This window comes from Camelus bactrianus, chromosome 10, assembly GCF_048773025.1.
Source record: "Camelus bactrianus isolate YW-2024 breed Bactrian camel chromosome 10, ASM4877302v1, whole genome shotgun sequence".
Taxonomy (NCBI): Eukaryota; Metazoa; Chordata; class Mammalia; order Artiodactyla; family Camelidae; genus Camelus; species Camelus bactrianus.
The window spans coordinates 45,182,111-45,197,969 of record NC_133548.1 but is presented as its reverse complement, the minus strand read 5'-3'; the positions used below and the strand labels follow the sequence as shown (position 1 = coordinate 45,197,969).

General features: G+C 38.7%; 1 protein-coding gene across 1 annotated transcript; it reads left to right on the top strand.

The window, feature by feature from the left end:
• The first annotated feature begins 9,993 nt into the window (after window positions 1–9,993).
• OR52B6 (olfactory receptor family 52 subfamily B member 6) lies at window positions 9,994–11,004 on the top strand. Its single transcript, XM_010945994.2, is given in 1 exon segment — window positions 9,994–11,004. A coding segment is annotated over 1 exon segment (1,011 nt).
• The last annotated feature ends 4,855 nt before the right edge of the window (window positions 11,005–15,859 follow it).

The window sequence follows — 15,859 nt, the reverse complement described above, 5'->3', positions numbered from 1 at the left end:
ATAAGTTTGGCAGTCGGTGCTTTCCTTAATACATTAGATCTCCCTATGTGACTGCGTCTTACACTGCTCCCTAAAAAGCATCTATATAGGCCTCTCTATATTTCTCCATCACTCCTACCTTTCATTGAGTATACTGCTGTATTTTCCAGAAATGCAACCTTGTCTTCTTTCAACATGTCGAAATTCTACTTATTACTCCTGATCCCTACAAGTGCTAATGTCTACAAGAAATGTTCTTTAGTATAGCTGAACCACACAGTCTACTCCTCTGTACAATCACGGTTCTTAATTGTTATACCAAGAAGCTATCAGATAGTTATATTGAGCTTTGCATTATTCTCCTACTTATTCTCTTAGACTCTCCTTCCTAGGTACGTAGCTATCCTTCATAAATGATTGAGATAATCCACTATAATCCCCCTAATTTAAAGTCAGCTGATTATCAACCATAAATCTTCTTTGACTTATAACATATGCCCAGGTTCCAGGGATTAGAATGTGCATGTGTTTGAGGGACCATTCACTATTCTGCCTATCACAGGACCCTTTACGCTACCTGGATCTTTCCCATTCTGCCTCCCCAAACTTGTACCACCATCGCCACCATTACCACACTCAGATGATACTCACAGACACCTGATTTTGAGGTTAGTGCTGGGTTAGAAAGCCAGTAGAGAGCTTGTAGAGGATAGCTCCAAGGATGAGAACACAAAGATGCAGGATAGAACATAACACAATTGAGGAGGACATATACGAAGACAGAAAGGAAGGTGAGGCATAGGGAGAAAGAAATTTAATTCCAGCCAGGAAAGACAGACACACCTGGACGACATAACATTTTATCTGTTGGTTTTCTCAGGGGGTGGTGGGAACTCTGAAAAAAATGAGGACTCTAAAAACCTGGGGGAATTCCAGGAACTCCAGTCCCCAGACAATATTATTAGTACCTAATTGTTTACATTAACATTTTCCTAGCCTAGAAATGACAGCATATACCCATAGGATATGATTCAGGGTTTTAGACAGAGGTAAGAAACCGGAAAGTGCCAGGATTCTTCAAGGTATGACCTGTATAGACTAGTCAATTAACACTTTTTGAAAGAATAAATGAATTAAGGAGGTAGGCACCAGGCTCTGACTCAGAAGAATGGTGTGATGATGATATTTAGAATTCTGGGTCCCAGAAGATGATTTATGTGAATGTTTGGAGACAAGACAGCTGATTGATTAGGGATGCTAGTGAGTTCCAGATGATAGGGTTGTAGGACAGATGTGAATACCAGTCTTTCCATGTCCTCCAAATTCTGGTGCATTCAGTTCCTCAGCCCCAACTCCTCCATCAAGTGAGAGTTTTCCTGGATTGTTATATCACCTTTTATTTCACTGAATGAGGCTTTCTGGGCTCTACTTGTAACTGCATTGAAATACTTTTTGGATGAAAAAAACTCAGCAACTTCTGAGCAAGATAGATGAGTTAAACTTTTACATAAACTACTCCCTTACATCACTGACTATTTAACTCCTACCGAGTGGCTGGAGATGTATCATTAGAATTTGTTGAATTCAAAGTGATCATCCAGCTGCTAATGGTAGAAACCTAGAAGTTATACTTGACACATTTTTTCTCACTTCCAATACTATTCTTTCATTTTATTGATGCTGTTAATACATTGCCACAAAAAAAAACAAAACAAAACAACAACAACAAAAAACTACCATAGATCTCAGTGTCTTACAGAGACATTTCTTACTTGAATTGTCTTTTATAACAGTGTAATGGATTTATAATGCAGATGCAGCTTTACATTGGAGAAAGAGCTGAAGATACACTGTAATTTTGTGGTGCTAACTATTCTTTGCATTTTACTAATTCAGATATAATTATTAAGTCTAGAATATCAGAAGAGAACACAGAACAAGATATTAAAGGTGGCTGCATGCTGACTAGCTTGGTAGATCAATTGCGGCACATAAAAATGGGTAAAATAAACTTCTGCCTCCCTAAAAATTACATTTATTCTTTTGATTCTGTCTGTGTGAGTGAGTTCTTGCAGGTCTCTCAGCTTCTCACATGAAACTGTCTTTCTCTCGTTTCAAAAGTCAGAGTTGATTCTCTGGCAAAAAAAATCAAATTGGGAACACAGTGACATCAACCCCATCCATTTCAACAACATAGAAGAATAAATTAAACATTTTCCAATAAAAACACATAACATACACAAAGAATTAATTTTTAAAAATTAAAGTAAAATAGTAAGAGATGGAAAACATTTAAAAACGAAACTGTTGCTTCCAAAAGGAGCCTCAGGAAACATGACAACTAAATGTAATGAGGTTTCCTGGATGGGACTTTGGAACAAAAAAAGAACAGTAGGTTAAATCTAGGGAAATCTGCCACTGCTGTGTGCACTGAAGTGTCCTGTCTCTGACCCAGGAGTTTTGTGTCTTCTACTAGCCTCATGAAACTGTGGCAGGCTAACTTGGTAGCTTGCAAATAGAATAAAATTCCAGACTCCTCACAGTTCCTAACGGAGACAATTTGAGAATATAGAATAAATATATCATAGTCTGAGCACAAAACCAAGTAAAACAAGATGTCCCTAAGAAACAATGAGTCACAGAAACAGAAACTGTCTTTACTACTGACTGGTCTCTTAATCAAACCAGCAAGATTATAATTCTTTGGAACAAATACATTTAATTATAAAGTGGCTGTTGAAAATGTGGCAGATGCATGCCATTCTAGAAAGCTGTATCAAAATAAGTCTAAGTTACAGCTCTTCCTAATAAGCATGAGTTATTTCCTGAATCTGTAAGACATACACTAAATGCCCCAAAGGCGTTCATTATTATTAGCTGTTATATGTAATAAAGGATATACATGGATACATACATTATATTATCTATTATACCAAAGAACTGTAAGGTTACTTGTCTGTATAAATAATCTTCAAGAATTATACATCACTATTTGTACTGCAAATACAGTGTAAACAGGAATAAATCTTTCTGTTACACAGTATATCAGAAATGGACTTGAGTTAATATATCTCTACCTTAATTAATAATAATGTACCAATATTGGCTCATTGATTATAACAAATGTGTCATAATGTAAGATTTGTAATAATATCTTATTATTAATTACAGGGCTTTCTGTACTATCTTTGTAAGTTTTCTGTGCTAGAAATGGCTAATATAAGAGTTTATTTCAGTAACAGGTTGCAAATTAATGTTTTGAAAATCACTGGCATCTCTCTCTTCTCTTGCAATAATCTGTAAAATATGAGAAAAATATTTCCTTCATTACAGTTTCCACTTCTCTCTCCCCATTCTCTCCAAACACTCTCAGTCTCTACCATCCCCTGGAACTGCCTTCTGCCTTGTGCCCAGTGACCTCCATAATACCTCATCTCATGAGCAATTCTTCATCTTTACTTTATTCAACAAATGAGCAACATTAGACAATTGTAAACACTCTCACCTACTTTGATTTTTCTCTCTTCGTGTCTGGGTTTTTCTGTTTTCTCCTATCCCCTCTTCTACTGCACTGGCTGCTCTGTACTGTCCCCTTTTCTAGGTCCTCTGTCTCTTTCCTTTTTCTAAATTTTGAATTATCCCAGTACTCAGTCTCCAACTGTCTCCTCTTCTCTTCCTCATTTTTCTCCAGAGAGATGACCTGACACAGTGTGTGCACATTAAGTGACATTTATTCGTGTTTAACTCCTAAATGTATCCTCCAGATTCCCCGATCCAGCTGCTTTCTCAGCATGGCCACCTGGATTCCTGATAAGCATTTCAGGCTGACATGCCCGATATCAGACTCTTCCTTCCTGTCCTTAAATCATCTCTATCACCGTGGCGACTCCATTATTCCAGTTGCTCAGACCAATAACCTCGTAATCATCCTTGATTTTTTCTCTTATATCACATGTGCGGTCATCATTAAATTCTGTTCTACTATCAAAATGCATTCAAAATCTGACAATTTCCAAGAACTCTAACTTTCCCTCTTTAGTCCACCTGGCCATAATCTCTGTCTATATTGTAATATCTTCTTAAATGGTGTCTCTTCAGTTTACTTTCCATGTAAAAGCCAGTAATATTTCTAAACATATAGGTCATAACATATAATTTCTCAGTTCCATTTTTTTCCCAACAACCACTATGGAAAATTGCCTGGCAGTTCTTTTTAAAACTAAAAATGAACTTACCATATGACCCAGGAACTTTGGGCATTTATCCCAGAGAAATAAAAGATATTTTCATGAATAAACTTGTACCTGGATATTCATAAAGCTTTACTTATAATAGCCAAAAACTGAAGACTATACAAATGTCTTTCAAAGGGTGAACGGTTAAATATTGTGGTTCAGTTTCATAGTGGAATACTACTCAGCAATAAATAGAAACAAATTATTAATACACTCAACAATTTAGATAAACCTCAAAGAAATTCTGCTGAGTGAAAAAGCTATCCCCCCCTAAAAAAAAACATACTGCATAATTAAATTTGTGAAACATTGGTAAAATAACCTAATTATAGAAATGGAGAATAGTTTAGTGGTTACCAAGGGTTAGGGAAGAGGGAGGGGATGGTTGTGGCTAAAGGAGATGAAGCTTGTGGTCCTGTAACAGCTGAATATCATGATTTTCGTGGTGTTATGATAGGCTACACATGTGATAAAACTGTACAGAGCTGCGCACAGACACACACACACATACACACACACACACACACACACACACACAAATGAATGCATGTATAAATGATGGAACTGGAATGAGCTCTATAGATTGTGCCGATCAATCTCTTGGGCTTGATTCTGTAGTATAGTTGTTAAGAGGTTAACTTAAAGGAAAGGCTGGAATAGAAGGCTTGGGAATTCCCAGCACACTTCTTGTAAACTTCTGTGAATGTATAATTATTTCAAAATAAAAAGCTTTAAAAACAAAACAAAACAAAACCTCTTACTATGTTTTTCTAGCTCACTAAGAATAAAATTTACAATCTATATTGCATGACTTACAAAACTCGGCATGGTTTGGCCTCTTCCCACCCAACTGCTCACCCCTACTGATTCTCCAGCCACAGTATGCCACTTCCTAGTCCTCAGATACTCCAAGCAAGCCCATGTCTCTAGGTTCGAGGCAATTAATTTTGTCTCTACTAGGGATGATCTTCAACCAGAACTCTGAATGTTTGCTTCCTTCAATTTATTCAAGTCTCTGATTAAATATCACCCTGATGACCCAATCTAAAATAGCACCAACTCGCTGCCCCCATTATTCTCAACCTCATTATCTTTATTTTCCTTCATAACACTTATCACAACCTGTCATGTGATGATTCATTTGTCTATTACTTATTAGTATCTATCTCTCTTCTCTAGAATGTAAGTTCCACGAGAGCAATGGCTTTCTCTGTTTGGTTATCCTCAGCAAGTTCTCAATAAATAAATAAATAAATATATATATATATATATAAAATTGAATGAATAGCATTTAACTATGGGGCAAAGAATAGTCTTATACAAGGTACACACAGACTTGTATGACTGTCTATTGATACAGAAATCCTGGAGAATAATTTGATACTAATTTTAAATACACTTGAAAGAGTTGAAAGAACAGTTTCCAAAAAAAGGGAGCCGGACTGTTAGAATAATATTTCAGTGAAGAAACTACTGTATCTGAGGTCAAACCGTAAAAAATATCAGAATGAAGAAGCTGCCACGTCTGCCTTCATGTTACCACAGGTGATTCTCAAGTTCCAGAAGTGCTCGGAAGAAATCGCCATGACGTACACATGTTTACAACAGCATTATTCATAATAGCCCAAAGACGGAAATAGCCCAAATGTCCACTGATGGGCAAATGGAGGTACACAATATGTTACATCAATTCATTAAAATATTATTTAGCACACAAAGAAATGAAGAACTGACACACACTACAGTATGAATGAGGAAGGGAAGAACACAAAGGGAGGAGAATTTTTGCTCCCAAAGGAGAAGAGGAAGTAAACACCATATGAAGCAAGACCCAAGATTCAGTTCTGTATATTAAGGAAGCCTCAGCTGTGTATGAAATGTTGAATTGAGAAACTGTGAGTCCGAGAAGGTGGCATTGGGGAGGTAAGTCTGGGTCAGATACTTCAGGATTGAGAGGAGGTTATTAATATGGCAAGATGGATGGAGAATGGGAACCAGGTAAGTGGAAAGCTCTGTAGCAATGTTCAAGGAGTGGAGGGCTGAAAGAAAAATTTGTCCAGGGTAGCTAGAGTGAATTGTGTTTTCCTGGGAAGTCAAAAGGGAGAAGTTTGGAGGGTCATTGTCCAGGTGAGGATGGAGAGATTAATGAGTAAGTGATCCTTGACTCCTAAGGAGGATGCAAGAATCGTAAACACGATGTTCTGCCCTTAGACATTAAGGAGCAAAGGCAAGAAAAGTTATTCTACTGCATTTGGTGGACCACTTTAAAAGGACAAAGTTCCTGGGCAGAGCAGTCAGGTAAAGGATTCAAAAACAGGTAGAAAAAGGAATTCATTATAGAAGAGACACTTTTTTTCTGGTAATTTTTCCAAAGATGACAGAAGCAGGAATCAGTGGGCAAGAAAATTGGGCATTTAAAAAGTAGAAGTTCTGAAAAAGTAGACTATCAGACAGATAACTTTAAGCAGAGTACTTGGACTTGCTCCCTAGTTTGGGGGTGAGTCAACATCAATGGATGCCTAAATTGGAATGAAAGCAGAAGTCACATGAATAAATGATAGGAAGAAACTGTGAACAAAGCCTGCCTTGGAAGTTGATTATTTAGATGGAGAACTGAAACTGGAGAAGAAAATTTTGTGCAGGTGCTGATGTGACTGACAAAAGTGGGAGCATGTAGTGATGAGTGTGTTGAGTGATACTGTGGGAAGAATAAACACAATGAATGACACAGACTACAGACAAGAAAATAATGTGAGGACAGAAGATCTGTGATTATAAACCCCTGATTTTTATGGTATTTGTATGTGTCCTGCATGATATATCAGAGATGGTAATATTTCAGTGTGATAAGTGCTTGAAAAAGAAATAGATAAGTGCAGGGGAATATAGGAGCACAGAGGACATGCATAACCCAGCCTTGGAAAATGAGAAAAGTCTTCCTGAATGAGAAATATAGACTAGCTAGATTAATGAGGAGGGTGGAGACAGAGGAAGTGGAATGCACAAAAGACCACAGAGAAAGAAGAGCAGGTTTGGAGATGTGCATCTTGACCAGTATCAGTAGAGAAAGCATGGAACATGTGTATATGAATCTATTAAGCAATGGGAAATTATCTGTAATCAAGTACGTAATGTGCTTGAAATGATTTTTTGGAAATAAAATAGATACTGAAAGGACTGCAGGCTAGGAGACCAGTGGGGAGGTCTTCGGATAAGCAGATCTGGAGTCTGAAAAGCAAAATAAATGGCAACTGTAGATTTGGGAGGTCTTAGTACATGCAGCCTAAATGAAGCCAAGGCTGGTGAGCAGCTTGGCCAGGTAGCATGAAGAGTGAGGGGAGCATAGAGACACCAGTAGGAAACACCAGCAGGGGTCCAGCCTGTAAGGACAGAGGAGCCCTTCGTGAGGACTAGGATGGAAGTTCAGGGGCAAGAGAAGAACCAGTGGAGGGCAAAGAAATCAAAGCCAAAATGAGTAGCTAATGAAAGGTATGATTTTGGAGGAAAGAAGATAGAACAAAAAGTGAGACAAGCTGGGTGAATAAGCTATTTTTTATTATAGTAGTTAAATTTTTGTTTACTTTCAAGGTTAAAAGTATTTGAATGTTCATAAATGTAAATACTCAAGAAATCAGGAGTAACAGATGATAAAGAAAAGAAGAGATAATTGATGGAACAAAGTCCTTGAGGAGGTAGGAAAGAAAGTGGATTCAGAGAATAGGTGGGCAAATTATTCTTGGAGATGTACATACATACATAAATACTTACACACATGTGCACACTTATAGACATACACATATATGCAAATATGTATATATGTATATTTGTGTTCTTGTGTGTTTTTTGGTATGGTGTGTGTATATCCAGCTTATTTTTAAAAGTAATTTAAGATAAGCCCACAAAAATAAAATGGCAATAGTGTAATGAGTATGTTAACTTGATTGTGGTAATCATTTCACAGCGTATACATATATTATATTATCACATTGTATACCTAAAATATATACAGTTTTTATTTGTCAACTATACCTCAATAAAGCTGGAGAAATTAAATTAAATTAAAAACTACATATTTATTTTGAGAAAATTTATATTTTAACAAGCCATTGAGTCTTCTGATCTGGTACATGATATACGTCTCCATTTATTTATGTTTTAAAAAAATCTCTTCTGGCAATATTTTGTAAATCTTAATGCAGAGGCTTTGAAAATTTGAGTTAAATCTAAAAAGAAATTTTCACTTGAATTTATAGTTGTTTGTGACTAGGATAAAAAATAATTGATTTATATTGTCTTTTACTCTCTAAATAAATAAATGACTTCACGAGCTTTCCTGTGCCTAGGTAAAGTGAAATGTACCACAGCTCTAAGGGAGGAGACATCAAAATGCAGGCGTGGCATCGACATTACTTTCTCTGAGTGGAGAAATGCTTGCAGAGATAAAAGATAAATTTACAGGAGTGGAATAATAAAGTGAGGAGTTGGCTCCTGACAGTCCCGAAGTCTCAGGTAGGAAGGAAGTTCAACTGAGAGGCAGGAACAGGGATCTGGGCGGCGGTAAAGGTTTCATCGCCTTTCTGAGAACAGTTTAACAGGATCTAGGAGGGGTCAAGGGGTCTAACGTGTGGTAAAGTCTATTGCTATGATTGTGTCATTTACTTCACATGAGTTGAGGAAAGCACTACTTAGTTTTAGTTGAAGCCCGAGCATTTTCATGGACAATGCAGCAGAAACTATCAGGTTTGAGAAGTTTCTGGTCCTATGAGATCGCCATCTAGACTAGATAGAGGAGAAAGTAAAAACATCAGTCCTCGCATCAGTTGTTCACAAACTTCAGCATAAATTAGTATCACCGGGTGATCTTGCTAAAATAGAGATTGCTGCTCCAACCTCAGAGTTTCTGATTCATAAAGTCTGTGGTGCAAGAACTTGCAAGTCCCCTGGTGACGTGGATGATGCTGGCCCGGGGACGGCGCTCTGAGAAGAATTGCTCCACACCTTCCTTCATGTTCTGGGTGATGACACCACACTTCAGAGCCACAGAGGTGACTCCAGAAGCACCACACAGTTTAATAAGGCTTCCACAGACAAAATTTAACGTGACACACCTCCGGGACAACACTTAATGCTCATTTTCAAGATTGAACAATTGTTTCTTAGAAAAGACAGTAGCTTGTCCAAAATCTCACAGTCTCACTGACCAAGATCTCTGAACCAGAATTTTTCACACTGTCCAGTGTGATTTCTAAATGCCACAGCTGCCTTCACCGCCTCTGTAATTGTCAGAGCATCTGTGACTGGCAGAAGAGAGACTCGGGTCTGCAGGGCACGCCGCCCCCAACCCTAACTTCCCACATAGTCTGCGAGGCAGGGGCAATTGCTCTTTGGGGCGAGACTGCAGCCCTTCTGTGCAGAGCCTGGGGCTTTTGCAGACCTCATTCCAGTTCACATACCCGTAGAGATTACAGAGATTGTTTTTGATTTTCTAGCTACCCCTGCTCTTCTCAAAACCCGTGGCTCTCTACTGGCACTGGCAATGTTTCTGAGCCCTGTAGGTGCCTGAATATCTTATAGCTGCACGAGGAGTCTCTGAATAAGGACACAGAGCCTGTCTGTGGGCAGGGCCTAGAGCTGTGCACTTTGTGCAGATCTTGCTTGTGATTTCCTGTATGGAATACACACACGTGCAGAGCCCTGTGACCGTGCGCTGACCTCGTGGCTGACTGCAAGCCATATGGGCTCTCGGCCAATGTACGGAGTCTGAAGCTCTTTTTCTCCTATGGCACAGGCGAGGACTCTGTAGAAAATCATGGCCCTTTTATCTGTTAGCAACACAGCTGCTGTGAACAACTCTGATACTTGCATGGCTGGCTGCCTCCTGATTGGCATCCCTGGGCTGGAGCACCTCCACATCTGGCTCTCCATCCCCTTCTGCACCATGTATGTAGCTGCCATGACAGGCAATGGCATTTTAATTTGTGTCATCCTCTCCCAGCCAAGCCTGCACGAGCCCATGTACATATTCCTGTCCATGTTGGCCAGTGCTGACATCTTGCTCTCCACTTCCACCATGCCCAAAGCACTGGCCAACTTCTGGCTCGGTTTCAGCCATATTTCCTTTGATGGCTGCCTCACCCAGATGTTCTTCATCCACTTCCTCTTCGTGGCTGACTCTGCAGTCCTACTGGCAATGGCCTTTGACCACTACGTGGCCATCTGCTCCCCTTTGAGATATGCCACCATCCTCACCAGCACAGTCATTGGGAAGATCGCCACTGCCACCCTGACCCGCAGCTTCATCATCATGTTTCCTTCCGTCTTTCTCCTCAAGTGCCTGCACTACTGTCGGATCAACATCATCACGCATATATTTTGTGAGCACATGGGCATTGCCCATCTGTCCTGCTCTGATATCTCCACTAATGTCTGGTACAGGTTGGCAGCTGCTCTGCTCTCCACAGGCCTGGACATCATCCTTATCGCTGTTTCCTACATTCACATCCTCCGAGCTGTCTTCCACCTCCCTTCTCAAGGTGTCCGGTCCAAGGCCCTGAGCACTTGCGGCTCCCACGTCTGTGTCATCCTACTCTTCTACATCCCTGCCCTCTTTTCTGTCTTTGCCTATAGGTTTGGTGGGAAATGCATTCCACGCTATGTCCACATCCTCCTGGCTAACCTCTATGTGGTCATCCTACCTATGCTCAATCCCATTATTTATGGAGTGAGGACCAAGCAGATTTTGGACGGGGCTAAGCAGATGTTTTCAGATTTTGCCAAAGAATCTAAATAAATGCTCCCAACTTGACCTCAGCTTAATCCCTTTCTGTACTATTACTTGTTCAATAGTCACCTTCTCCCCATCTCTACATCTTCCAGTTACCCCTGTGCTATCTTCATCCAGGTTCCAATTATTTAGACATTCTACTCAAATCCTCCTTTGATTAACTTTTTTATAAATCCATAGTAATACCCACCCCACTTTCTTCCATATATTATTCAAATTAACTTCTGATCCCCCATTATCTCAAGAAAAACTAATTAGGAGCAATGTGATAACTTACCTGGAATCTACCATTTGAATAAGACTTTTTTCAGCCCCCACTTTCATTCTCTCCCTAATACGGTACCTAATCACTTGTATATAATTTTGACATTTAAATTTGCCAGTTTAACATCTTTCTCACAATGGGAACCCCTGAGAGCTATCATGTCTAGAATTTCATAGTCCCCTGGGATAATATTTATTTTTTTATTGTCCTCTACACACATCCATAATTAGACATGTTTAAATACTCAGGTTCAGAGATGCTAACACACAGCAGCATATGTAGGTGGACACATCTATTTATCACCAGCTTAAATATGAACATAAGCCTTTCAAAAAATTTTATCAAATAAGCCTGGGCTACTGTTACCTGTCCTAGACAAGAGCTGTCCTTAAAATATAAATAACTGTATGGTGATAGAGTACTCTTTTCCATCCAAATATGCTTTGTATTAAAAATTATAGTCATCATTAAAATAAGTCAAATACCTACTTGTATCTAATAGACATAGATTTATATATTCTTTAATAAAATGTTAAAGAAATGTAAGTGTGTAATTTGGTAACTTGCTCACTAATCATTATATTATTAACACCAGAGATTAGCCTAGCCTGTTGTCCTCTGAGATTCAGAAGAGCAATTCAACCCGAATTTTAGCCCAAGAACAACTCATCCTCAAAAACCTAGCTCACATCTCAACTCTGTCCACTTCGGTACTCAGCCCACAGTGAAAAATCCATCTTTTAAGATTCTCCACTTCTTTTCATCTAAATCACTAATTTGTTGGGCCCTGAGAATATTTCTTCTTGTTTGATTAGAGATCTTTTTTCATGTTTGTTCCCTTACATCCTGCCTAGAATGCATTCCTTGAGGAAAGAGTTCATTTTGAAAGGATTTTTATCTCTGTTACTCCAAAGCATAAGAACCTGCCCGAAGCAAATATGCAATACGTTTGTATGCGCATAAAATTCTTATTTTAAAGTTTCTTTGACCTCACTTTTCTGCTCAATATTTATTCTTCTTTGAGTGAGTTCTTCTCAGCCCTGAAATTCAGTGTCAGGTAGAGAAGAGACCACTGCTAGGTGTCAGGAGATGCTGATTTAAAGCTTGGATCTACTGCTTACTTAATTCAATGAGTTTGAGAGGTTGCATAATCCCAATGAATTTCATGTTCTACTCATCTGTAAAGAAGATGAGGATGATACAACATCATTTATCCATTACACAGTAAGCATTCAATGATTGTTCAGTTTATTTTTCTCTTTTTTCTTAATATTACTCAATCTCACATTCAGTACATACCAGCTGTTTATCACTGGGAAATAGATTTGATCTCGTAAAGGCTTGACGTCCTTCTCTTAAAAAAGAAAGATAATAACTTACTTCAGAGGAGTTTTGATTATTGAGATTAGCTAAGTATAACAAAATAACTAACTGGTGTTTTAATGGACATTTTGTTGTCATCACGTTTCACTACTATAAAAAAGGTGGAATCCATTCAGGAATATATTCAATCTACTTAGTGCACCTCTGGGAGAACTGTATTTCTATAGGTTAAATGCCTAAAAGTAGAACACTTAGATCAAAGATCATGCATGCTTGGAATTTTGATAAATTATTATGTTTTTCTCTATTTCAAGATAAAAACTTTCATCTGATCTTATTAGATTTTTAAATAAAAATTTTATACGTGCTATTAGTAAAGAATTAAAATTGAAAAGTGGAAAGCAAAGCTTCCCTGATGTTCTTTCCACAACAGTAACATGTTCTCGTTCAGCATCAAAAGGAGAATGTGACCTTTTTCATGTAAGAACACCTTCATGTGAGAGAGAAATACCACAGGGGGTAGATTAAGAGCTGAGAATCTGAGAGGAAGATCGAACAAGGAAGGTGTGATTTTGCAGGTATAACATAGTTTATAGAAGAAAGTATCTTCTCATTGATTCCCTTCATCTCAGCCCTCCCCTAACATTATCTGAAGAGTTATTTTCATTTATCCCTGAGAATGCCCAAATGAATGATGGCTTTACCACTTCAATTTGAGAGATTTTGAAAGAACAGGAAGAAGAAAAATTTGGAACACTTTCTTCCCTACCCCACTTGCATTTTTTCAAAGCCTCATGGCCCTCAATATCATTGTTTTAAACGTTAGCCCTAGAACAAACATCAAAAGATTTCAGCTAATTTTTTTTTCAATTTTTAAAAATTTTTTAATTGCCAGGTATCACAGCCTACTGATGGTCACCACCCTTTCTTTATGTATGCCAGTTTTATGAATGAGAAACCTTTTTAAACATCTTTTTTTTGACTGTCTATATCCATGCCAATTATGATTTGAATTAAACAAACCTAGGGTGTCTGTTCCATCTTAGCAAACTTTTGGTAAATACTTCTACCTCGCCTCATATTCTTCCTCTTGGTCCTTTACCTCTCAGTGTGAATAACCCTGAATAAGTTGAGAGACTTAAAATGCAGGACCGCCATGGGAGTGAGAGACTGAGGAAGGATGAAGATGAAAGACATGTTCATTTTTGGAGAAGTGATGAATAGAATTGAAGTTCAGAATAAGCAAGGATCATTTACATCAGTATTGAAGTTATCAAGAATCTTGATAAGATTCTTGAGACTTATGGAGGGAGAGAAAGGGAGAGAGACAGACAGACAGAAGCAGACACTACCTGGGAAAGAAGACGAATAGCCAGGGATGAGCCAATGGGTAGATAACTGGAATATGGGGGGCTAGTGAGAGGTGTAGTATAATAAAGTGATGAAAAGATACTAGAGTTTTATATTTTAATTGAAGGGAGGGGATCAGTGGGAAGGTGCAGGGATGACGATTAACCCCACCTCCAGGCCAGGAGATCTGAGAAGTGTGGGAAAGAGTGAATAAATGTACTCTAGAGAGCCAGGTTTCAGTTAGCCAAGAAAGTAGTAAGAATATTCCAAGACAACATTGATAATATAGGGGATTTTGCTGATGGCTGACTATGAGTCCTAGATTATCCAGTAAAGGATTTCAAAAATTGGAGAGGGGTGGTATATGGAAGCAAAACTAGGGTATCCAGAGCCTATAGAGATGAGGATCTGAGTGATGACCTTGAATCATGAGCTTTCCGCATCTGGCATAACAGGAATAGAATGTAATGCCATTGCTCCTAATGGTCTCAAAGCAGTGAGTGGTGGTGAGTGTTATGAGGAGGAACGTGTGAGAATGGGAGATGTGGAGGCTGGGGAGGTGCTAATCTTCTCTGGAGCAGGGGAGATCTTTTTTGATTCCTCAGGCATCACCCCAACATTCCATTCCCCTTTTGAACAAGATGAACTTCACCTATTCTCCACAAGGTAGTCAAGTTTTCCCATGCTCTTTTCTGCCTTCAATACTCAATTTTAGACTCCAGAATTTTTAAGTGCTTACAAAAAATATATGGATCCCAGAAACAATATGGACTTAATAACATTAATATAGGCGGGGGGGAGCAAGCAATAAAACCTAAATTAGTCACTGCTTCACTCACTCTTAACCACACTTCAATTATGCTTTGATTCAATTCTCCTAGTTAATTATTTTTAATATGTGGGATGTAGGCCTGTTTTCTTTGTTTTAAACTGTGGAGGAAAAGAAACGATCACCGAGGCTGGGACCTCAATATCACCATCTACTGGCTTCCGTTGTTATTTCAAAGCCCTTTGTCACTGCTGTTCTTTAGAATCCTGACACAGTTCTTCCTTACTTAGGACGCACATTTCTTTCTCTTCCTGCTTTCTGATTGGTGCTGTAGTGTTCTGGACTTGGAATGACTGAATGTATTTAAATTCGGCTCTGTAGGAGATTTCCTGGCCTCTCCGGTCCCTTCAAGATAATTGCCACTTCCAGAAGCTTTCCTTACTTTCTGTCTTTCTCAGCATTTGCAGGTATAGGCAAGTGAAGCCAGGCAGCCTTCACCATCCCTTCGGAGAGTTTTACCTCCCCTGCCAGACTTCAGTAGTTGGCTGGAGAAATGTAGGGAACTTTTCAGGTTTAATGTGTGATCCAAGCTTGGGGAGAAAGCACAGAAAACCTTCATGAAGAGAACACCAGTTATTCACAAATTCACTCTCTTCTATCCACACTCAGTAGCACCTAGCTGAACACTTTCTCCTCCATTCTACAGCAATAGCTAGACATTTACTCCTCTGGATTTAGGCACTTTTTGTCACCTCCAGCCCTCTTCAACCTGCTCAATGCTGCCAGGTGATCTTTTCTTAGATAACATTTAGATATTCAGAACATGTCATTCTCCACCACCTGCCCCTTCCTATCTTCCTGTCTGTCTCTGTCTCTCTCTCTCTCAAACATACACACACACACACACCCCTACCTCATTAAAACTCCTTAGTGGTTTCCCAGAAATGTCAAAACAATTCAACAGGGAAAGAATATGGTCCTGGGGCAAAAGGATACACACATGCAAAAGAATAAGACTGAAATCCTATCTCACACAAAAAAAATGAACTTAGATCATAGACCTAAGTGTAAGAGTTAAACTATAAAACTTTTAGAAAAAAATATGGGAGTAAATCTTTATGACTTTGGATTAGGCAAAGCCTTCATAGATACGA